Source organism: Crinia signifera, chromosome 3, assembly GCF_055691185.1.
Source record: "Crinia signifera chromosome 3, ASM5569118v1, whole genome shotgun sequence".
In the NCBI taxonomy this organism is placed as follows: Eukaryota; Metazoa; Chordata; class Amphibia; order Anura; family Myobatrachidae; genus Crinia; species Crinia signifera.
Genome location: NC_139219.1, coordinates 290082288 through 290106716, shown reverse-complemented (window position 1 = coordinate 290106716; position 24429 = coordinate 290082288). Strand labels below are relative to the sequence as shown.

Here is a 24429-nt window from a genome sequence, read left to right as displayed (position 1 = left end):
CTGACGTGGGCGTACCGGATTCATTTGAAGGTTCATAAGTTGCTGCTGCCATGACAGAATGGTCTCTAAGCGACACATCCAGGTGTCAATATTTCCTACCAGTACAGATTTGCCAACCTCCCGAATCAGGATGCACAAGGCGGAGCTCAGGTCATGAAGAAGCTCTCGAATTAATCGTGGGTTGTATTGGTCTTCCAGAACTGAAACGATAAAAACTTACAAAGTTGAAGGAATTTCCCAAGTTCAGACTAAAAGCACAGTGCAGTCATGTTTTTCATGGTAAGGAAACCTCTGGGGCACCAGCTGGAAGGCATGCTTACTGTACCTACGCATGCTCTTAAGCTGGGTACACATCTATACAATCCTTTTTTTTTGCAAGCGTTCGGCCGACCGTACTCCCGTCCGCAAACAACAGCCGACACGCGCGTACACACCTGTACAATTTACTTGCAACGTCTGATGTACTCCCGTCCAAACAGTCGCAAGAAAAGGATTGTACCACCGTACACACTCTCCCGATTTGGGCTATACACAATTCACATGTGACCAAAATTATAATAATGGGCTGGGTTAGGGCAGCAGTCACCCTTTTACCTATTAAAAAAAAAAAAACGGCGTGGGGTCCCCCCCACAGCCGTAACCAGCACCAGGCTGAAGTAGCCGGGGCTGGTATTAAAAAATCAGGAAACCCGACAAATAGGGCTTCGCTGATTTTTTAAAACCAGCCCCAGGCTCCAGGTCCAGGGCTGGTTCCCAAAATACGGGGGACAAAATGACTAGGGGTCCCCCGTATTTTAAGAACCAGCCCCAGGCACAACCAGCCAGCAGGGTAATGCCACAGCCGGGGGACACTTATGATATAAGTTCCCGCGGCCAAAGCATTCATCCCTACTGACCAGTCAGCCTGGCCAGGGGCCCTGGTGGAGTGGGGACCCCCCCAATGAAGGGGTCCCCCCCCTCCAGGACTTACCTGACCAGGCTGAAGCCTGGTACTGTCCCTGATGCCCCTGGGCGGTGGGCATAGGGCTGATGGAATGGTGTAAAAAAATAGAATAAAAACTATTGTTTTTTCCTGTGGAACTATGAGTCCCAGCAAGCCTCCCCCGCATGCTGGGACTTGGAGAACCACAAGTCCCAGCATGCGGGGCATTAAAGGGCCCGCTGGCACTTGTAGTTCCACAGAAAAAAAAAATAGTTAAATAAATACACACTGACACATATGAAAAATAAAAGTTTAATACATACATACATTACACAAACACACTGATACTTACCTATCTTGATCCCGTAGGTAGGTCCCTGGGTCCGGTCCACTGGCTTGGTTCCGGGGCTGGTCCGGGTCCGGGGCTCCAGGGCTGAAGAGTCCGGGGTCCTGGATCCGTAGTAATCCAAATGGGTACCTGGGGAAGGAAATCCAACTCACCTGTCTTCTGGCGACCACCCCGGCATCTGCTGTTCAAGACGCGCTGCTAAAATGTAGACGCAGTAACTGGTCTATATAGAACTTTAGTCACCCTGCCGGCTGACTAAAGTTCTATATAGACGTGTTTGCGCCTAAATTTTAGTCAGCCGGCAGGGTGACTATAGTTCTATATAAATGGGTTTGCGTCTAAATTTTAGGCACCCTGCCGGCTGACTAAAATTTTGACGCTAACCCGTCTATAAAGAACTTTAGTCAGCCGGCAGGCTGACTAAAGTTCTATATAGACCGGTTACTGCGTCTACATTTTAGTCACCCTTTTACTAGTTTAAAAAAAAACGGCGTGGGGTCCCCCCCACTGCCGTAACCAGCACCAGGCTGAAAGAGCCGGGGCTGGTATTAAAAAAATCAGGAAACCAACCAGATAGGGCTTCACTGATTTTTTAAAACCAGCCCCAAGCTCCAGGTCCGGGGCTGGTTCCCAAAATACGGGGGACAAAATGACTAGGGGTCCCCCGTATTTTAAGAACCAGCCCCAGGCCAAACCAGCCAGCAGGGTAATGCCACAGCCGGGGGGAGACTTTTTATACAAGTCCCCCCGGCCAAAGCATTCATACCTGTGACCGGTCAGCCTGGCCAGGGGACAAGCTGGGGTGTGCCAATTAGTTGTGATTTGTGTATAGTTATGGAATGCAATTATATGTGTGAAACCCATTATGTAATAGATAAGAAAATGAATATATGTGAGCTTTAGGCTATTAAACGCCAGAACATCGTTTTGACACTCCAGAGTGTGTGTGTCGATTTGATTATTCTCCTGCTAGCAGTAAAAGAACACAGGTTTATGATCAATTCCCGGAGACTAAGGACAGGCAGTTGTTAGAATCCCATCATAGAAGGTTCAGGATGGGGGAACACCTCTAACAAAGCACAAATAGGGATGTAACTTGCAGGTAGACATGGTGGGTTCTACACTGCAGCTACATCATGAGAAAACCCCTGGGATTACAAATAGTATGAGTGTGCACACATAGCACTACTAAATCACTACATACTGCCCAGAGGTAACAGATTTATTTAGGCAATGAACCCCTTTGAAGTCGGGCAGGGCTGTTGCTATATGGGCAGGGCGTGATTTGCCCTTTTAAAAATCAGGCAGGGCACGCACCCTGCTAAAACAGCCTGGAGAGAACACCACACACACACACACACACACACACAAATACATATAAACCCATTACCTTTTCCAACAATTGTCTCCAATACGGTAAAGTAATTCCTCTGGGCGGCACCGCTCAGTGATGTGAGTTGTGACTTTGCAATCAGCTGAAGCAACTGAAAGATGGAAATAATATATTGTGGATGTGATTAGATACGGTCCAAATCATATGTACCTAATCGCATAAGTAGTTGAGGATGGGGCTGATACTGAAAGGCTGACTTACTGTACCACTAGATACTAATAGGCATTTCCATAGGGCTAATGAGGGGATCTGTGCGGCTTCAAGTGGCAAAAATGCATAAATTCACACCTGCGCCATATAGTCAACCTCGCTGCTTACGTTCATGCAAAAAGATACAACTTATAGTGTGTAGAGAACACTGGTGATGGCTAGATTTATACTGCATGCAGTATAAATCTAGTCCAGCAAGAGTATTGCCGTGGCCGCGGGCCATACACACAGAGCGATCTGTGCTTCATTTCTAAGCGATCTAGACGGATCGCTTAGACATGGGTCTGTAGTCGCTCCGTGTGTGTATGGCCAATAAGTATTTACAGTACACTGGCAACAACAAAAACTTTATCAAATGAAAACAAAATAATATTTTCTTTTACAAAGCAAAATGTTTAAATACAAATGTTCGATGTCACTCAGATTAATTACTTTGCTGTTTTGTTAAACTATATGAAAGTGGCATTTCCTTTACATCTGACCATGAGAATACAGGACAAGCATTAAGTGAAAGACTGACAGACATGCCCTATCTATTCTAAGAGTCCAAAGAGCACAATAGTGTACAGCAGTTCTCTGATAGAACAGAAATCTAGAGCGCAGTGTTTAACCCCTTTATGCATATAGGACAGTAACTAGTCACTTTCCACCAGTAGTGGTCAATCTAGTAAAAAACTCATGAGGACCTTTTGAGCCTTCACACCTTAAGCTTGTGTCGACCTTCTGCTACTGTAGACCATTCTTAGGTGTTGATCTAGCCACTGTGGACCAATAGTGGGCGATCTAGTGACTTTCGACCTAGACATTGTTGACCCATAATATCAGAACAAAAAAAAAAGACAACCACGTCCTTCCTATTGGAACATCACCTAGTCACTGGGGAACTCTGCTATTGGCCCGGATTCAGATCAGATCTCCCCTGCACATGTTATGTGAATAAGACACTATAATAGATCAACAGTGTGGGCACCCTTAAGAACACCATGTACAATATCTTCAGAAATACATGTAAATATACCAACGTCATACCAGAATATTTGGTACTTATGTACTAACTGGGCTGCCGATTTTGAAATCGGGTCCATCGCATCGCATTGCATGCGATGCGATGGACCCGATTTTTCCATAGGATTCAATGTTAAAATGGACTGAATCCATTTTAACATGGAATTCAATGGGAAAAGGGGTCCTTTTCATACCCCTACTATCCAAGTGGGCATGGAGTTGGATATAAACCTGTGGCGAGCGTAGCGAGCCACCGAGCCCGAAGCGTGGCGAGCCCCGCGAGGGGACACAGAATACCGTCCGCTCGCCACGCTTCGGGCTCGGTGGCTCGCTACAGGTTTATATCCAACTCCATGCCCACTTGGATAGTAGGGGTATGAAAAGGACCCCTTTTTCCCATTGAATTCCATGTGAAAATGGACTCAGTCCATTTTAACATTGAATCCTATGGAAAAATCGGGGCATCGCATGCGATATGGTCGTATGCAATGCGATATCGCATCGCATCTGATTGTATGCCTTAAGTTAATGTATACAATCAAAAAATCGGCAGCCCAGATACTACATAAGTACCGAATATTTTAATATGCACAAAGTTATGAATGAACCAAAAGCAGACTCCGTTTCAACTTACATGTTGTAATGTCAAAAAGGAAAAACAAACAAACAAACAAGCAAGCAAACAAAAAACACACGACATGGGCACCCTTCCTTAATATTTGGTTGCAAATGTGTCTTGTAACCATCAATAAAGCAATTTGATGAAGCAATTGAATGATTGGATGTTTCCTTTTCCCAATTGCAGATTTCAGCTTCCTTCAGAGATTTTAATTGATTGGGATCAAGACTCGTTACTGTCCAGTTTAAACCAGTCAATTTTTTCCTTTACAATTTTTGTCTTTCGACCCAAGCCTCACACTGGAAAGCAGATATCACTCCACGCCTTGTTAATCCTCTAATTCCACGATTCCTTCAATACAGTAAAGCCTTTCTTGGTTTAGTGTGTGCCGTACGGTATAGAGTGAAACCGTCACTCCAGATTGTTCGAGGTCAGACTTGCACGCTAGGCTGTGAATAGGTCTGAATCAGGCCCCAAACGACTTAACAATATTGTGCAAAATTAAATAAGGGATGCCAAGGTCTTTGGAGGTGGCCTTGTATCTTTTAAAAGGTCCTTGTGTTTGGTGACAATAGCCCTTCTCAAGCTCTCAGATAGCGCTCTTGTATTCTCCATTGTGACGAAATAACAGGGAATAAAAATTGGTCTTTGTAAACATTTAGGCCAGGCATGTTCAAACTATGGCCCTCCATCTGTTGTGAAACTACACGTCCCATCATGCCCTGCCACAGTTTTGATATTAGGGAATGCTAAAACTATTGCAAGGCATGATGGGATGTGTAGTTTCACAACAGCTGGAGGGCCACAGTTTGGACATGCCTGATTTAGGCTATCATTCACTGGCTAATCCAAGTCATGGGATAACTGACAGTTCATTTCTAAATGATTACACTTAAGTCTAATCTAGCTGCTGTTTTATTTCACATTTATTTGAATTGTTCCAAAGGGTTCCAATGCCGGTGCCATGTTTTTGTTTTAGCCTGTTCTGGACCACGTAGGTCTACAAAATGTTTTCAGCAGATATTGTAAAAGGATTTAATTGAATTTCAAGGATGCCAATAACATTGACCAAAACTGTACAAAGGACTATAAAACCCAAACCACCATGGATTCATGTCCCCTATAGTTCATATAATAAAAACAAACTAGAAAATATGTTATAACCAATGTGGCTGAATAATGGAACAGCTGCCCTACCAAGTGCAAATGTGTCCCTCCTTGTGATTGGTTGTGGAGTGTGTGGTCCCGACAGTCATTAGCCCGCTGCCGGGATCCCGACTGCCCGGACTCAGACAGCTGGGCGAGCGCAACAAAGCCCCTTGCGGTGCTCGATGCACTAGCCACGCTGCGGGCACGGTGGCTCGCTATGCCAGCCACCTATTCTATTCTCCCTCTATGGGGGTCGTGCACCCCCACGAGGGAGAATAGCCGGTGGCCGTCGGGACCCCGAGTGTCTGGGTTTTGACTGTCGGGATCCTGACGTCGGGGTAATGACTGTCAGGATCCCGACTGTCGGGAAACTGTCCGGCACCCCTTGTGATTGAGCTTTATAATAGAGCCTGTTATATGACTTACCCTGACAACATAGTTGAATCTTCGGATGTCCTGTATTGCGCTTGAAAAGTCTAAACGGTTAAAGGCTTCACCCAAGGTGCAATATCCATGTCTCTGTTGGAAAAGGGGCAGTTAATTTAATGCTGCAAATAATGTGGCAAAGTCATCAGCAATAGTAAAGTTCTACTAATCTGCTCACAATAAAAATGCCCAATACATTATTTGAACCTGAATATTATAATCCATTTTCCATTAATATTACGTTTCTGTGAGCAGTGGAGAACCCAACAGCTCAGCTTCTGGCTGGAAGGACATCAGGAGTGGTTGGCATGAATAGGTTATAAACATGTAAAGAACACAAGCTAATGATGTACAAAATATCTGGTAAAAATGCCAGCGTCGCTCACATTTGTTATATAAATTCAAATAAATGTGTTAGAAAAAAAAAAAGATTATATTGCCTATATAAGGTAAACATTACAGGTCATCAAGCTTCGGGATTATGTGGATAGTGGGGATGTGAAAAATACAATTGCATCACATATACATATTCACTGGGGGTTTTGTGGCATCACATATACATATACACTGGGACAATATGGGCGTTATGCAATTGTTTCTTATGCTACCCATACACTTGTGCGATCGGATTCGATGCGACATCTCAGTGTGATGTCAATCAAACACGATCACATCTTGTGGTGCTAAAGTGCCCCCTTTGCAGCACCCGATGTCGCATGCCATCTTGAGATGGCACATCGGGTGCTGGAAGAGGGCAGGCAGAGGGCGGCATTGTGGAGCGCAAGAAGCGTAACGGGCGGCGGGGGTCAGTGAGCTGGGGTTGGCAGAAACACTGTACAGCCCTCTGATTGGCTGAGATAGCTCAGCCAATCAGAGGGCTGCCCAGTGTTTTAAACACTTCTGCGCCACCGCTGACTGACCCCCACCGCCGCTAGCGCTACTTCTTGCGCTACATAATGCCGCCCTCTGCCCACCATCTCCCATGCCGCCAATGGTCCCTCCGGCCCCCTCTCCCCATCCCCACGTTGATGAAAAAGCGTTCCCTCCACCCCCCACCTGCGGATTGCATTTGAGCATCGCATGTGGTTAAAAACCACATGCGATTGCTCCCGCAATTCGATAAATATTATGTGCAACACATGAGATCTTGAGACCCGGCATTCAACCGGCTTGCCCGCGCATCACGTCGAATGTCCCCTTAAAAATGCATACAAGCATTCGATTTATCTGCCAGATGTGGTCGAAATCGAATGATTGCATGCAATACCTCACAAGTGTATGGGCAGCATTACCCTCCCTGCACAATGTGTGTCCGCCGGCCACTATTCAATTGCTCCTACTGAGGGGCAAACAAACATCACTACAGCTTGCTTTCCCCGGGGGTGGTGATCTGCAATGTGCAGAAAGCCACCCATTTGTGCCCTCAAACAGGATTTTACGCATTGCGTTGTTTTAACAATCCAGATTTGAGCAACAAAAATAAATCAACTGAATGTCGCCCAGCCATCTCATATCATAAAATGGTGCCATATGACCGCTAATACGCCCAGATTACCTACTTCTACATTATACTTACTTCCCGAGTACTCTCTTTCTGCACACAAATCCATTTTTCTCTGTAATAATCTGCAAAAATAACAACAATTTAATTTAAAATGTGCGCCAGTTGGGAGGAATGCAACTGGAGAGAAGAATGCTGAATTACCAAGCAAATCCACATATCATTCTTACATTGTGATCTTGCAGTGTTGTTGAATTGCTCCTTTATCCTTTTATTGTTAGAAAGTACACAATCTTCAGTATAGGGTTCTCGGTCATCTATATTTAATCTGGGAAAAAGAAATATATTGTATAGATTGTAAACAATGACAAGGCTGGATTGTATACTAGGTTAGTTACACAAAGCAGTGTAAGGATAAGAATAACCATCTAGCAACCCAACTGTATCGCAAAGATACCGCCACTAACACCTTATTACACCAAACAAGCGCACATTTTCCACCGACAGTCGAGAACATCCCCAAAGGGGAGTTCTTGCGACTTAGAAGAAACTGTTCGGGGGAACAAGAATTCAAGATCCAAAGTCAAGATCTTACCCAACGCCTACGTGAAAGGGGGTACAGTCACTCATCCACCAAAAAAGCCATGAGGAACGCCACCAAATTGGATCGTGAGTCCCTAATATTCAAGACCAAAAACAAACCAGCAAAAGAACAGACTATCCGTTTCGTGGGTGATTTCTGTCAAGAATGGCAGACCATCAAAGGAATTATACAGAGACATTGGTCCACCCTGCTTCTGGACTCAACGCTAGCCAGGAGACTTGGTCCTACAGTCTCTATGAGTTGGCGAAGAGCCAGAAACCTAAAAGACCGATTGGTCAAAAGCCATTTTGTCAGAAATATACCAGCAACAACCCGTCTAAAAGGGACCCATCCATGCGGACAGTGCAAGGCTTGCCAATACATCACAACTAAGGCCAACATCAAAGACAGATTTGGCAAGATAATTGAACTTAAGGAGTACATCAATTGCAAAACCGAAGGAGTGGTTTATTGTATTTTCTGTGGGTGTGACCAGAAATACGTTGGAATGACGACACGCCCCCTCAAGCAACGAGTACTTGAACATGTAGGGACCATTCGCAATGGGGCTATGGACTTACAAAACCATAAAAAGCTAACATCTGTCGCAAGACATTTCATGACTAAACATGGTGGTTCCCTCAGAGATTTCCAAGTGTGCGGTTTGGAGAAAGCCAGATTGGGTATCAGAGGCGGAGATCTAACTGAAGTCCTCCTCAAAAAAGAGAGTAGATGGACTTTTGACTTGGGGACCATGTGCCCTGATGGCATGAATGAGTACATAAACTATGGAGTGTTCCTTACCTAGATCTCGCATATTAGGATAATACTAATTATATCCCTATTCTTCTCACTGGTTTTAGAATTCCCATCCCATTTAAGCTTCATGACATTCTTAGCTTTCCAAATATAACTTATATATATCTATTCTTATTACCATTATTGTTTTCTGGCCCTTGTAGCATAAATATTATTTCATTTATTGACAGCCAGTATACGTTATTTGACAATGATTTCAATTCTTATTATAATCTGAGTATTAGTACCATATCCCTCTTTTTCTTCCCCTTTATCACTTCCATACTCACTTGATGTATTTATCGAATATGGGTTCTGTTTCTCAACAGATATTTCCCTTCTGCACACATATTCACAAAGGATAGGTGGCATGCTCCCCCATCACTAATTTTTCTTTACAATAATACGAGGAATTTGTTTGTCCTCATACATACATGTATTTTCTTATATGTATATATGTGTATATATGTATACTTTTTCATATATGCATTCTTTCACATATCTGGCAATAGTATATATTGCCCATCATGCTAGCACTTCACTGTTTGGATATATATATATTTTTTTCACATTTTTTTCATATATATATTTTTTCAATTTTATTTCTTTAGTACTTTCTTCACACACATACACACAATCTATATAAAATCATTATGATCATTATAGATCATGGCTTTCACCATTGGATGTGGGTGGGGGCATATGAGTATGTTTATCTGACACCCATATAAAAAATAGAAAGTAGAAAAAAATAAACAATAAAATTAAACAAAAATCAATACAAATATAAGATATGTAAAAGTTACACAACAAAAAAATTAAAATAATTATATCTCAAAATAAAATAAAAAAATAAAAATATTAAACATAAAAATAATAACATTAATAAAAATAAACACCAACCACAAAACAATGTAAAATCGTCATAATAAAATCTTGATAAAAGAATTTATATGTATAAAAAATCAGCAAACAAAAGAAAAACTCAAATGGATAATATAATTATCATAAATGATATAGCTGAGAATTGGCAATGGTCATGCGGCATATAATTATATAAATAAACATAATACATCTACACGCACGAAAAACTCTTCCACACTGAACAAATACTAACTAAATAAAGTCAACATGGTGTACAGTTATGCTGCTTTGAAATGAGATGCGCATATATAGCACTCACCATGTTCACATACAGCCAATAATGTTAGTTGTAACTCCAAAAATTATTATACAAAAAATATATAAAAAAATAAAAAATCCCAATATATAAAGAAAAAGAAAAATAATGAATATATGAATAAAAATACAAATTAACGGGCTTAATATGAAAAAAATAAAAAAATAAAAAATATAAAATCTAAAAAAATGTATATCCTTTAATATTTTGTATATACCCTATATAAGTGCACTTTTTATAATATTAGGTTCCCTTCCCGCATATTGTTATTATCATTATTATTTTTCCATTATCTTTTTATGTAATGTCAAGTGGTGATACACTTTATAAATGGAGAATATATCTGTGCAAATCCATGTTAGGATACGAAGATAAAACCAATCTAATAAACACAGCTGCTGTGGTAAGAGCAATCAATCAATGAATGATTCTTATTGGCCGAACACAGGCATAAGAAGTATCAGCCAAGCAGTTCAGGTACGCTGCCCGGTGATCAAGCTTTCCTTGCGAAACGTACGTCCAGACAGTCGGTCAGGGACGTGGAGCTGCTACCAGACTGGAGCGTCAACACGAGACAAGCGCTCCTGAGTGTCCCTGCGCCCCAGAGATCCGGGGCTGGTAACGTAAAAACCCTGCCTGCAAAGTGGCCGTGCACCTTTGGTGCCGGCTCAGCTTCTGTCACAGGCAACTTGATTGATTTTTTAACACTCTCTATTTTTAACGCTAAAATTGTGCACCTGTTATCCCCCTCTTGTTCTTGATATAGCTTCTAATCATTGGCAGTAAGCACCATTTCACTCATGAAATTTGCGGCATTTTTATTAAATATAGAGTGTGTTTTTGTGAAAACCTCTCTAGATAGCCACACCATTTAAAAGTACAGGTGTATTGACCATTTAAGAACCTATTATAAACCGCTCTGCTTCTGAGCCCGCTAAAGGTTATTTCACGTGCATCTATTTGCTAATTAGCTACCCTCACATCCATCCACACTGTGTCTCCCACGTTTGTGGTTCATTGCTTCATTGAGGAGTGTTCACAGTTATGTGGTTTTGAGCGATTGATACTGCATGCATGAAAGTGACATTCTTGCAGTGAATGTGTAGGATTGAGTGGCTTGGTTGTTGCATATATATATTGTTGCCAGATTGGGACACTGTTGTGTAACCAATGTTTTTCCAATTGATACAATTATGCTTACTAACATTACAGGGCATTTCTGATTACAAGCTCTATACAAGCCAGTGAATCATTAGGGGAACCTATACAGGTGCACAAGTGTAAATAGTGTGTATTGTATATACTTTATTTGGTTTTGGATTTGATTTTGCTGACTGATGATTATAATTGTGAGGTTATCAGATTTACTGGAAATCTGTAATTACTATATTTTATTAGGTGTAGTAATTAATGTACTATTTTAGTCCGTCGGTACCCTCTTGTTCTCCATATATGTCTATATACCCCCTATATGTGTGTGTAGTTCCAGATCATATATTATTAGGCTGTATAATCCCACCTCAAATGTAATGTCTGTATTTCCCAGGACTTTATTCATGTAAGCATTGTACCATTGGCAATCTCCCCAGGGGGGTTTACAATTCTTTGTAAACCTCTGGGCTCTAGCAGACTTTGTGGAACCGGCCACCACAGGGGGTGATCAGCCCATAATGTAATCAGCCGATTATTGTTCCTGCTGTTTACATGAGGGGGATAGCTGAAGGACAATCACCACAGGGGGTGATCAAATTCCCCTACTATCAACAGGAGGGTTGTCCACAGGGGGTGACCACCACATAATGTAATCAGACTGTGTTTTATATCTTGTGTTGACTCTGCTATGCATATCTTGACCACTTCCAGACTTTCTGGAACCGACCCCAGCAGGGGGCAGAAGCAGATGGGCAGCAGCAGTACCTGGGAGGGGGGATAAACCTGACTTGAATCCACCAATAGGGATTGAGTGCAAGCCCACTGATGGTATGGAGAAGCGTGGGAAATTGGAAGTTTTTAAAATGACTGGCACACAAGCCAGGAGAAGATTTTGATGGACTGTCCTGGACTAAGAGGTTATGCTCTGTCTAGGTATCGTGTGGACTTATATGCTATCACTGCTGTGTGGATTAAGTGATAGTTTTGTGCTTTGGAACTGCTGCTACATGGACTGCCATTGGACTGCTACCCGATAACGTTTATATGCTACATTTGCCTCTTTTTCCTGTCTTCATCTACTTTCGTGTGCTGTGATAAAAATAAACCATATTTTGGTTTCATCTGCTCGGTGTCTGAGTGATTGAGGAACTCGTACCCTCACATTTGGCGGCAGCGACAGTGGGATCATTCAGACACCAACCATCGAGCACAGAAAGCGCAGAGAACAGAGGATCAGACCATATGTAAGGAAACGGAAAATGCAATAAGGTGATGTTCAGCAAGTGAGCAGGTGTCATTCCTGTGGAAAGGGAAAATGTTTCCAAGGAAAGAAAATCGATGCCTCAAGACCCCTGTAGCAGAGGAGCTCAGGGATGGAGGTTCTTCAGTGTATCGGCAGGCTGGGAAGCCGGATCTGTTATTTATTGTCAGGAAAATGCATTATATCTGGAAGTACTGGGAAGACGCTCAGCAGATGGTCAGCGGGTGGAGAGTATCCAGCATACAGGACAAGTTGTGTTACCTGGGGGATGCATTTCTGCACTGTAAAGGTGAGGCCACCTCTTGGAATCTGCTGGGAGAGCCAGAGTTTGTAGAATTTACAGAGGAAGTGATTGCCACAGTTACCCAGATGCTACAAAGAGGACAATATTCTGAGGCTGAAGGACAAGTCCAGAATACATTGATGCCCCAGATAGAACCAGAGGAAAGGTCTAGAAGGGGGCTACTGCAATCTGGGCAGACAACTGAGGGGTCTGCCACAGAATTAATTGTTACTGCAAGAGAAGGGTCGTTGTCAGGGGGGCCCCTAACTGCCCTTGAAGAAATGAGTATGGAGGAGCTGATAGCAGAAGGTCAGCTGCGAGGTATACCCATCCGATCCTGCACTCGCGGGGAAATCCTTCAGCAGATCCTTCACGATCAGGGAGATCCTACAAATGCATTTGCTGATTACCGAGCATGGATTCTCCATTTCGGTGCACAGTTGAGTGTGTGGGAACAATTGCAGTGTCTGGAGGAGTGCTTCGTGGTGGCAGAGGAAGAGGCGATTGATCGGGGGCTCCTGGATACCCCAGCATGGCAAGATCAGTGTCGCAGGGGGCGTGATGAAAGGCACCGTTTGCAATTGCTTCTCCCCCATCCTAGGGAGGAAGCTGCTCAGTGTTCTCTGCAGGGGGAGGTTATCCCCAAAGTGAAGGAGGTTATTCAGGAGGAGCTGCGCTACAGCTTCCCTTTTGCTGAGGTGGGAGATGCAGAATTATTAACCTGCTGCCAGGGGATCTATGAGGACTGCGTCCAGGAGGAGATCACCGTGGTTAGAGGAGTATCCGACAACATCCAGGCCACCAGCCCACCAGTCACAGATGACGTCGTGTTTCGGGCTGCCCAGCATACTCAGCTGGGGAAGGAGGCTATCGCGGAGAAGGAGCTGTGCGCAGAAGTAGCTGCAGGTGAGCATCTGGCTTTTAAGGGGACAGAGCTGACACAGCCTGTCCTGCAGCCACCAACGGAATTGTTTGTGATGGAGGGTCCCTCCTCAGCCCTGGACATTGAGACCAAATGCTGGACTGAAATTTGCCATGCCCCTAGTTTGGGTGTGGGGGAGGAAGGACATGACGGGGTGGTGGAAGTGCCAGGGCCAGAGCCCCTATATTGGCCTGCTGTTTGGCCCCTGTTCCTTGGGCAAGAGGGGGAGGTGGAAAGTGGTCCCTGCCCCATTGTGCCCGAGGCAAAAGTATTAGTAGGTTACAATGTTGCAGAGGGGGGGGTACCCAGAATCCGAAGAAGAGGAATCGCTACATCCCTTGTTAGTTCCAATGTATGACTTAGACTGTAATCATGCCCTTGCTGGTTCTGCAAACCAGCCGCCTTTTACAAGATGGGTTTGGTATGATGTCACCCTGTGGGACTCAGGTGGTATATCCAAACCCCAGATTCTCGGCTCTGCATCCCGCTATTCCAGGTTGTTATTGGTTCCTGAACAGCTTGGTACCGGGACTACAATAGTAGGGGAAGGAATGTGAGGTTATCAGATTTACTGGAAATCTGTAATTACTATATTTTATTAGGTGTAGTAATTAATGTACTATTTTAGTCCGTCGGTACCCTCTTGTTCTCCATATATGTCTATATACCCCCTATATGTGTGTGTAGTTCCAGATCATATATTATTAGGCTGTATAATCCCACCTCAAATGTAATGTCTGTATTTCCCAGGACTTTATTCATGTAAGCATTGTACCATTGGCAATCTCCCCAGGGGGGTTTACAATTCTTTGTAAACCTCTGGGCTCTAGCAGACTTTGTGGAACCGGCCACCACAGGGGGTGATCAGCCCATAATGTAATCAGCCGATTATTGTTCCTGCTGTTTACATGAGGGGGATAGCTGAAGGACAATCACCACAGGGGGTGATCAAATTCCCCTACTATCAACAGGAGGGTTGTCCACAGGGGGTGACCACCACATAATGTAATCAGACTGTGTTTTATATCTTGTGTTGACTCTGCTATGCATATCTTGACCACTTCCAGACTTTCTGGAACCGACCCCAGCAGGGGGCAGAAGCAGATGGGCAGCAGCAGTACCTGGGAGGGGGGATAAACCTGACTTGAATCCACCAATAGGGATTGAGTGCAAGCCCACTGATGGTATGGAGAAGCGTGGGAAATTGGAAGTTTTTAAAATGACTGGCACACAAGCCAGGAGAAGATTTTGATGGACTGTCCTGGACTAAGAGGTTATGCTCTGTCTAGGTATCGTGTGGACTTATATGCTATCACTGCTGTGTGGATTAAGTGATAGTTTTGTGCTTTGGAACTGCTGCTACATGGACTGCCATTGGACTGCTACCCGATAACGTTTATATGCTACATTTGCCTCTTTTTCCTGTCTTCATCTACTTTCGTGTGCTGTGATAAAAATAAACCATATTTTGGTTTCATCTGCTCGGTGTCTGAGTGATTGAGGAACTCGTACCCTCACAATAATCCTCATCTCATTTAATTGAGAAAAAATCTATAATGCCCATATGACAAAGGCATTAAGGATATATGAAGGTCAGCCATTTCCTTGTTACCAGCCCCATTATAATTAATTCTCTTCATATAATTCGCAATTAAGAGGCAATTAATATTTTTGATTCACCATCAGGATATATACATTTTGGTTAAATAATACATTAAAAATTCATTTGATATTTATCCATATAAAATAGTCACAGCAGCATAAATTAATATATGAATTACTGAATGTTTTTGCACAATATTCTTTATTAAAATTTATTAGTTCACTTGGCATATAAAAATACCTAAAAAAACATAAAAATCTTTTTTCCAGCAGTTAGCAAGTCTTAGATTGGGGATTAAGAGTGCACCCCACCCGAGTTTCTTTTTTCTTTTGTTTTTTCAATTAAACGTATTTATACTCGGGGGTGCACCACTGACCATCACTTTCTCTTAAAGCCATAGCCTTGGGCATAAGGCTGGTAGGTGATGTTACATTAGAAATTGTCCATTCTTAATTATTGTCAGTTTCTTCCCCAACCTACTATCCCTTTAATAATTACTTATAATTATTTCCACTTCTAGTGCAGGTTCCTCCTCACCCAACTTTCTCTCTCCACAAAGCAGTGCCCTGCAGCCTATGGAATGAGACATTTAATGCTGCAATCAGAGGTCAGGTGAAACATGATCCTACCCACTACTCCCGTCACCTGAGCATGAGGCGTGTCGCTGGCATTTCCTGGTGCTCTGTAATGGGTTGTGAATTTGTAATACTGAGTAGGGGGTATATGCGTGATCCAAGATAAAGCTACAAGCATGGAGCTAGCAGCTTCAAACTTGTCAGCTTTCCAGGGCAATTTTAAAATGGTGTATTTCAATGTATTTAAAATCGGTTAGCTATGTTCCACTTCAGCCAATTATATATATATATATATGTTTTTTTTTTTTGCCGTATACAGCTTTGCCGTATTTCCAACATCAACATTTTGTTTCCATGTGACAGATAGGACTTCATTTGATACACAAATAAAACAATGCTTCATATCTGTCATCAAATTCAACATTTCTATAGAACAGCTATTCCATTCATTCGCCAGACCAGTTACACATGACCTCCCAACATGACCCACTCCAGGAGGGACACAATGCTCTGTTCCCAGACTTTCCTATTAAGGTATGATTGCCCTTACTTGAGATCAATAGGTTTATTGATAGGAAAGATGTTTCCACACAGGTATTGGCAATCATTAATTAAGCCGGAAGTCCAGGAATAGAGCATTGTGTCACTCCTGAAGATTGTCATGTTGGTAGGTACGTACATGTGAAAGAGAGGAACAACAACCCGTAGCCAATCAAAAGGCAAGAAAATTCCAGCTAACTCTGCATTCTCCATGGGCGTTATTTAGACCTGTTCGTTGGGTTGGGGTAGCCGCCGCTTCCTGTCCAGCGAAATCTTACCTTACATTCGCGTTTGCAGGACTGCAACCGTGTACGTGTTCACATGGGATACGGTCATTGCGTCACCACCAAGTAGGTCGACACCACTAGATTAACATGCAGATAGGTCGACATGAGTTCAGGTCGACATGAGTTTAAGTCGACAAGACTTTAGTTCAACATGAGTAAGGTCGACAGGGTCATTAGGTAGTCAGGGTTTTTTTACTGTTTTTTTGAGCCAACATGTGCCGACAGGCGGTATTTCATGCCCTACCATCCACTAGGGCATGGTGGGAGAATAAAATAGTGTGCCGAGCGCAGAGAGGCAACGGGCCCGAAGCAGAGGGGACGTGGTGGTACATTTCGGTGTCCATGTCCACACAACATGTGCCGACAGGCGGTACTTCATGCCCTACCATCCATTAGGACATAGGGGTAATGCAGCATACAGTAGGAGAAACAATGCCAATATGTAGAGTAGTTAAATGCCAACATTAGTGCAGAGGAGCAAGACTATTGTCAGGTTGACGTGCAAAGACTGCGGTGCTTGGGTATATGATTTTTTTCCTACTTGTTTAATGACTTTACTTACAGATGTAGATTAATAATGTTATTTCTTTCTAAATCATCACAATAAAATTCACACCTTTTCCAACCATCTTCTGTTTTCATCCAACTCCAGCCTGGAGAACGCCAGTCTTGACCAAGAAACGGCATGACTGTCCTGCAATTAATGCAATCATTATTAAAGGATTTACAAAGTGCTTGCAATGCCGAAAGGTGTAAACAGATAAAACAGTAACAGCATCAAAGCATATATTGCACAACAGCATACCATAAATACAAAGCCTAAAGACGGCTCCGCACTTGTAGAGGTGTGTACCCAGCAATATTATTGGCGACGAGGACCTGGCATCGGCAAGTGCATACACACTTGCCAGAGTGTCAAGGGGGAGCGGGTCTGGTGAGGGAGGGGGTTGTAAAGGATATGTGTGTATGGGGCTTAAGGGCCTTATTCTAGTTCACTCTTTCTGACAAAATCCTTCTTAGATGGACAAAACCATGTGCACTGCAGGTGGGGCAGATGTTACTTGTGCAGAGAGAATTAGATTTGGGTGGGGTTTTACTTCAAAGTGAGATCTATATTGCAGTGTAAAAATAAAGCAGCCAGTATTTTACCCTGCACAGAAACAAAATAACTCACCCAAATCTAATTCTCTCTGCACATGTTACATCTGCCCCCCTGCAGCGCACATGGTTTTGTCCATCTAAGAAGGATTTTGTCAGAAAGAGGGAACTAGAATAAGGCCCTAAGTCCCAAAAATGAATATTGTACCACAGACCGGGTTGGACAAATTGATAGAGGAAAAGGTAAGGAAACTCGCTGAAGCTACCAGGAGTAAGCAGATGAATTGGTTCCAGAGCTCAAAGCTCATAGCTCATAATGGGCTTCCTCATGATGGACTATAGATTTAAATGAGATTTATGTTCTTACCGGTTAAATCTTTCTTCAAGACCAATGACCCTAGGATTCTTATACAGGAATGGGTACTTGTGTAGTCTCACGGCGCCCATCGCATTGCAGACCATAAGGCATGTGATGGTATGCGATGCGACAAGATTTCCCCCGATGTCATACAATGTTAAAATTGTATAGCATTGTATATGGCATACAATGCGATGCGATTTTAAATTGTATAAGCACCCTAATGGGGGCTTACAATGTTAAATGCACCCCCACTATGAACGTGAACCCAAAGTGTGGCGAGCGCAGTGAGCCCGCGAAGGGCGGCGGTACGCGTCCTCCGACCTTTTCATACCCCCACTATCCACGTCGGCGTGGAGCTGATTTTATAGTGTGGCGAGCGCAGCGAGCCACCGAGCCCGAAGCGTGGCGAGCCCCACGGAATACATGTAAAGTAATACGCGTCCGCTCGCCACACTATATAAAATCAACTCCACGCCGACGTGGATAGTGGGTGTATGAAAAGGTCGGAGGATGCGTACCGCCGCCGCTCGCCACGCTTCGGGTTCACGTTCATAGTGGGGGTGGCGTGGGGGTGCATTTAACATTGTAAGCACCCATTAGGGTGCTTATACAATTTAAAATCGTATAGGGGGCTTAAATCACATCGCATGCCATACACCCGATGCGATGTGATTTAAGCCCCCTATACGATTTTAAATTGTATAAGCACCCTAATGGGTGCTTACGATTAAAAGTCATGCAACTTAATATCGGGGGCGCCGTGATAATACACAAGTACCCAGGAATGTATATATACCCTTTTTTGACTGAGAAGGACCTTAATCAGTGATTTAAGGATCTTGTGTCTGTCCTTCGGCAGGAAGACCCCTGGCAATCCCGAGTCCAAGAGGGCAGCTAGGCGTAGCATTGACTGAGTCAGAACCATGGACGACCTGGTCCAATTGATGATCCATACATGGATCTGAAAGAGCTTCACCACTCCATTGAAGTGATCCATGTCGTCTGAGGCAGACTCTCTAAACGGCAGAGCCTAAAAAAAAAGTGTTTCCCTGAACCGCAAACCAAAGAAACAATAGATGTTTCAAGCGGATGGGAACATAAAGATAGGCATCCTGGATATCCAAGGATGCCATGGAATCCCCTGCCTCTAGAGAAATAGAACCTAAAGTCTCCATGCGGAATTTTGGAATGCAAAGAAACTTGTTGAGGGATTTCAGGTTTAGAATCCACGGAAGGATCCATTGGGTTTTTGTACCAGAAAAAGCCTGGCATATAAGCCTGAGCACCTTTGAGCCTGAGATATTGGCATTGTGATCGCCTTAGATTTTAAATGATGTCCTGAAGCACCCGTGCTCTGACCAAATCCCTTGGCAGACTGGCGTGGGCGTCAGAACCTGAGCATGTATTCATTGGAGACCAGGTAGCGAACCAAAGTGGTTTCTAGACAGATGGTCTAAAAACACAACAGTCGATCTCCCATGCTGGGAACCCCCAGATGGTGGTCCACCCCATCATGATAAAGACTTGTCTGTGGGCCTGGAGTCTGGGTGCCTGGTAGGCCAAGGCTGCTTTCCCAGCCTGTGACTGGGACCTTAAGAAAACTCTGGCCACAGGCCTTACCCTGAAGTCGAAAGGACCAAATGGTAATGGTACGCAGCCTAAGAGTCGCTGTGGAGGGAAGCTGCTAATCTAGCCACATTTTTGTCCAATTCTGGAACAAAAAGCACTGACGCCTCATACGGTAGTGCTTCAAGTGCCACATTGTCCTTATGGATGCAATCGCTGATGCGGAAACCTTGGACGCTAGGTGTCCAAGTCTAAAAGCAGCTTCCCCCAAATAAGATGCCGCCTGCTGCACATGCACCACCAAAGGTGACGCTTCCTCACAGGTAGTGCCAGCCTAGAGACCTACAGATAAGGAGTCTGCCCATTCTCCTAGAACCTTGCGACCCACGCTGAAGATGAGGCTGGTCTGGCAACTGCCCTGGCATGCATGGAAATGTTTTCCAGCTTCCTAGCAGAAGGTTCCTTAACGAAAGCCATGTTAGGAAAAGGTAAAGTGTCCACTGAAAGGGGAATCTCCCACCTGACCCTGTCCTCGAAAAGTAGGAGGTTGAAGGGTGGTTAACCGCTTAGGTAACTGGAAGCCCTGGTTGGGCGACTTCCAGACCTTCGAACAGCATTTCCTCGAGCTGTTCGGACTTAGGCAGTAGCATAGTGGGTTTTTTCTTAAGCTTAAACATAGGCACTTTAGATTTTGGTACCCGTTCTGAATCCGCAATAGCTATTTTTAGACCTTCCTAACAGCCTTGACAGAGCCTTCACATCTAGGCGGTAGGGCACATCCTCAGGGGTAGAGGAAAGCTCTACTCTTAGAAGAGATAGATCCAGTTTCCTCCCTGTCTGACAGCCTCCAAATCTAAGGTATAGATGGAGTGAGAATTGGACCCCCCCACCCCTTTTGTACCACTCCCCTCTTAGCAGACTTATTATGTAAAAGCTGCTGCAGACCCTGCACTAATGCAGATAAGGAACTAAGCCAAGGGGGTTCCAATATAGGGGTTGCTGGAATAGCCTGAGGAGGGAGGGAACTCTGGTACTGGGTGCCGGACACATCGCAGCGGCTGGCAGGCGAAGGGCGGTGATGTATATTAAATACATCCCGCCCAAAGTGCATTAAGGAGAGCGAGAGGGCCAGTGTCACAAGGAGAGAAAGAGAGAGAGAGTACAGGAAAACAGGGAAAATAGAAAAAAAGCGCTACAATGGGAAACAGTGAGTAGTGTGTGACAGGGGCAAAGCGAGAGAAGCACAAGAATGGGAGAGAGTGCAAGAAGAGGGGAGAGCGAGAGAGAGCTAGAGTGTGTGTGTGATGACTAGATGGGGGGAGACAGAGATAGGGAATAATAATACTAGTGATGTCAGGTAGAATGCATACCTCCCAACATGACCCTCTCCAGGAGGGACACATGTCTCTGTTTCTGGTCTTCCCTCTTAATGTATGACTGCCATCACCTGTTTTAAACAGGTTAATTGATAAGAAAGGCGCTTTAACACGGGTGATACTAAGCATAAATTAAGAGAGAAGTCCAGAAACAGAGCTATGTGTCCCTCCTGGAGAGGGTCATGTTGGCAGGTATGTGCATGTGTCACACGCCCGGCATATCCTTGCATGCAGCAACCCCCAGTAGGATTAAAGAGTTAGTAACCTGCAGGCATAGTGGAACCACAAGTCCCAGCATGTCGCACTTACCCTAACCCTCTGCATGGGGCGCGCGGGGCTCTTGTTGACGGAAGTCTCCGGTCTCTTAGCTAATATGCAAATGGCGACGCTGTCGCCGCCCACCTGTATTTCTATTGGCCGGAACCTGGCGTCTGACTTCGGCTCTCCTGGGTGACTCTCACGTGATACCGACCACGTGCTTCTGTTTTTGTTTTTATACTACAGTGCGCATCACCTGCTGCTGCTGCATTCGTCTTTTCCATCTGTATTGTCACATAGTAAAGCACCTTTCCTGCAGATCTTAGTATTGCACCTTTCCCGCAGATGTTAGTACTGCGCCTTTCCTGCAGATGTTAGTACTGCACCTTTTCTGCAGGTACCAGTACTGTACATGCACACATGCTGCTCTCCATCCTTCCTGCTGCTGTGTTTATTACTTTTTCCCTACATCAAAGACGATTCTGAAGTTAGCTTCTTATTCAAGGTCCAGCTTCTTATTCACAACATTCAGTTTTACAAGGGTTAACGAGTCTTGGGCAAAAAATATGAAACCTAATATCAACGGGAAACGGTCGTATTGTCGACTCGAATTATGTCGACAGTCATTAGGTCGACAGGCAACAAGGTCGACATGGATGAAGGTCGACAGGTGTCTAGGTCGACATGGGACAAGGGCGACAAATGCGTTAGGTCGACATGGGTTAGGTCGCGAGGTCGACATGGGGTTTTTCACCGTTTTTTGAGCCGACGTGCAGGCAGGCGGTATTTCATGCCCTACCATCCAGTATGGTGTGGTAAGAGAATAAAATAGTGTGCCGAGCGCAGCGAGGCACCGTGCCCGAAGCATCGCGAGCGATGTGAGGGGCTGCGGTTGACTTCCAACTGTGTCCATGTCGACTGTGTCAGTGAAAAAAACCACGTCGACCTCGCGACCTGTCGACCTAACCCATGTCGACCTAACACATTTGTCGACCTAAAATGTTGACCTTGTCCCATGTCGACCTAGACACCTGTCGACCTAGAACATTGTCAACCTAATTGCCTGTCGACCCACGGTGTCGACCTAATGACTGTCGACCTAAGTTGGGTCGATAATACGATCCACACCCAAATGAACAGAGGGGTGGCACCTGCACATGACCCACATGTATTTTGCCTTGCCCAACACTGGTTTGGGCATGAAATACGCTGGCAAAGTGGGCACATAAACTATAATTTACCATTTTGAATAAGTAGCTGCAGTTTTGCAAGGGTTAATGAGTCAGCCTCGTACTTCAAAGAGGGTTTGGTATAAATTGATGACAATTATGCATTTGATAGCTCAGTGTAGATCAGAGTGCCAACATGGTTCAGCAGTAATTTTATTTAAAGAATTTTAACCATATCCTCCAACTGTACCGATTTAGCAGGTACAGTACCGGTTTTTAATGGTCTGTACCGGCTAAATCTAGCTGTACCGATTGTACCGATTTTTGATAGGCGGCTCATCCGACTCTGGGAATTGTAGTTTTCTTCTGTTACACTGCCGGCTGCTCTTTGGGGAGTGGCCTGCCAAGACTACATTTTCCAGGTTGCACTGCAGGGGGACTCAGCGGGACAGCCATCCTCCCCATGCTTAGTAATTTCTCCCCGGAAACCCCGGCACCTCGTCTTCATTCCCAGGGGAGTGCAAAGCGAGTGCACACCACAGAGCACAGGCGCCGCCGGTACAGGTTTTGAGCTGATGGGCGTCTGAGGAGGCCCTGGGGGGGGCAACCATGGGCATAATGTATAGGCAGCGCTTCTGCTGCGGTCATCTATGGGCATTATGTATAAGCAGTGCTACTACTGTCAGCAACGGTGGGTATAATGTATAAGCAGCGCTACAACTATGGACAATTGTGGGTATTTGTGGACAGCTATGGGCATTGTGTGTAAGCGGCGCTACTACTGTCAGTATTATGTGTATAAGTGGCTTCACAACTATGGGCATATAGGCCCTTATTCAGATCTGATCGCAGTACAAATTTGTTCTCAAAATGGGCAAAACCATGTGCACTGCAGGTGGGGCAGATGTAACATGTGCAGAGAGAGTTAGATTTGTGTGAGTTATTTTGTTTCTGTACAGGGTAAATACTGGCTGCATTATTTTTACACTGCCATTTAGATTTTAGTTACAACACACCCCACCCAAATTTAACTCTCTCTGCACATGTTACATCTGCCCCACCTGCAGTGCACATGGTTTTTCACAGTTTAAGAACAAGTTTGTACTGAAATCAGATTCTGAATAAGGGCCTATGTGTATGTAATGGTGAGCGTATCAAGGGTACGCGTTCCACTAATGAGCGGTCCATGTCAACAGTTATCGACATTCACATAGTTTTTTTGACCTTTTCACGAGTCAGCCTTTTCATGTCGACCTATTGACCCTCTCGACTTTTTGGTTGTCAGCCTTTTGCCCTTGTTGACCTTTCACATGTCAACCTTTTGGTCGAGACTTAGATGTACTAAGCCTTGAAATTGATAGAGTGGAGAGTGATAGACCAACCTCCCAGCTACTGTCATTTTTCAAAACATGGGACATGACTGTTAGAAGCTGATTGGCTGTTTGTTTATTACTCTCCACTTTATCACTTTTCAAGCTTAGTACATCTGGCCCTTTCTCTCTATCTGTACACACACATCCAATTCCATTTACTATTTATGGTGACACGAGAAATAGAATTTGTTATTGCTGCTATTTGACCAGTAAGAAATTAAATTATTGCCCAAATGTACTACAATCACATCCCCAGCGGGAATCGGATCTAAAACATGGTGAAACATGCCCAATTTACATACAATCAGTCGAGATTGCGTCAAAATTGGGGGAATTGAAGCCAAATCGTTCTGGTGTGTACCCTACATTACTGTTTGTGTGCTGTCATTGTACAGGAATGCACCAATGGCTGTTACTGGGACAGGATGCCTCTAACGTTATGTGCCCCATACATCAGCAATCACAATTTA

General features: G+C 44.2%; 1 protein-coding gene across 2 annotated transcripts in view; it reads right to left on the bottom strand.

Moving 5' to 3' along the window:
• Positions 1-21619, bottom strand: part of FBXO25 (F-box protein 25) — a 34236-nt gene extending 12617 nt beyond the window's left edge. For both annotated transcript variants that reach the window (XM_083178431.1, XM_083178432.1), the window contains exons 1-7: positions 21469-21619; positions 17375-17452; positions 7805-7902; positions 7650-7699; positions 6074-6166; positions 2662-2755; positions 16-200 (exon numbers count right to left, since the gene is read on the bottom strand). In XM_083178431.1, coding sequence (XP_083034557.1) covers positions 16-200; positions 2662-2755; positions 6074-6166; positions 7650-7699; positions 7805-7902; positions 17375-17445 — 591 coding nt within the window. In that variant the 5' untranslated portion in view covers positions 17446-17452; positions 21469-21619. The remainder of the gene's footprint in view (positions 1-15; positions 201-2661; positions 2756-6073; positions 6167-7649; positions 7700-7804; positions 7903-17374; positions 17453-21468) is intronic.
• Between the last annotated feature and the right edge of the window lie 2810 nt (positions 21620-24429).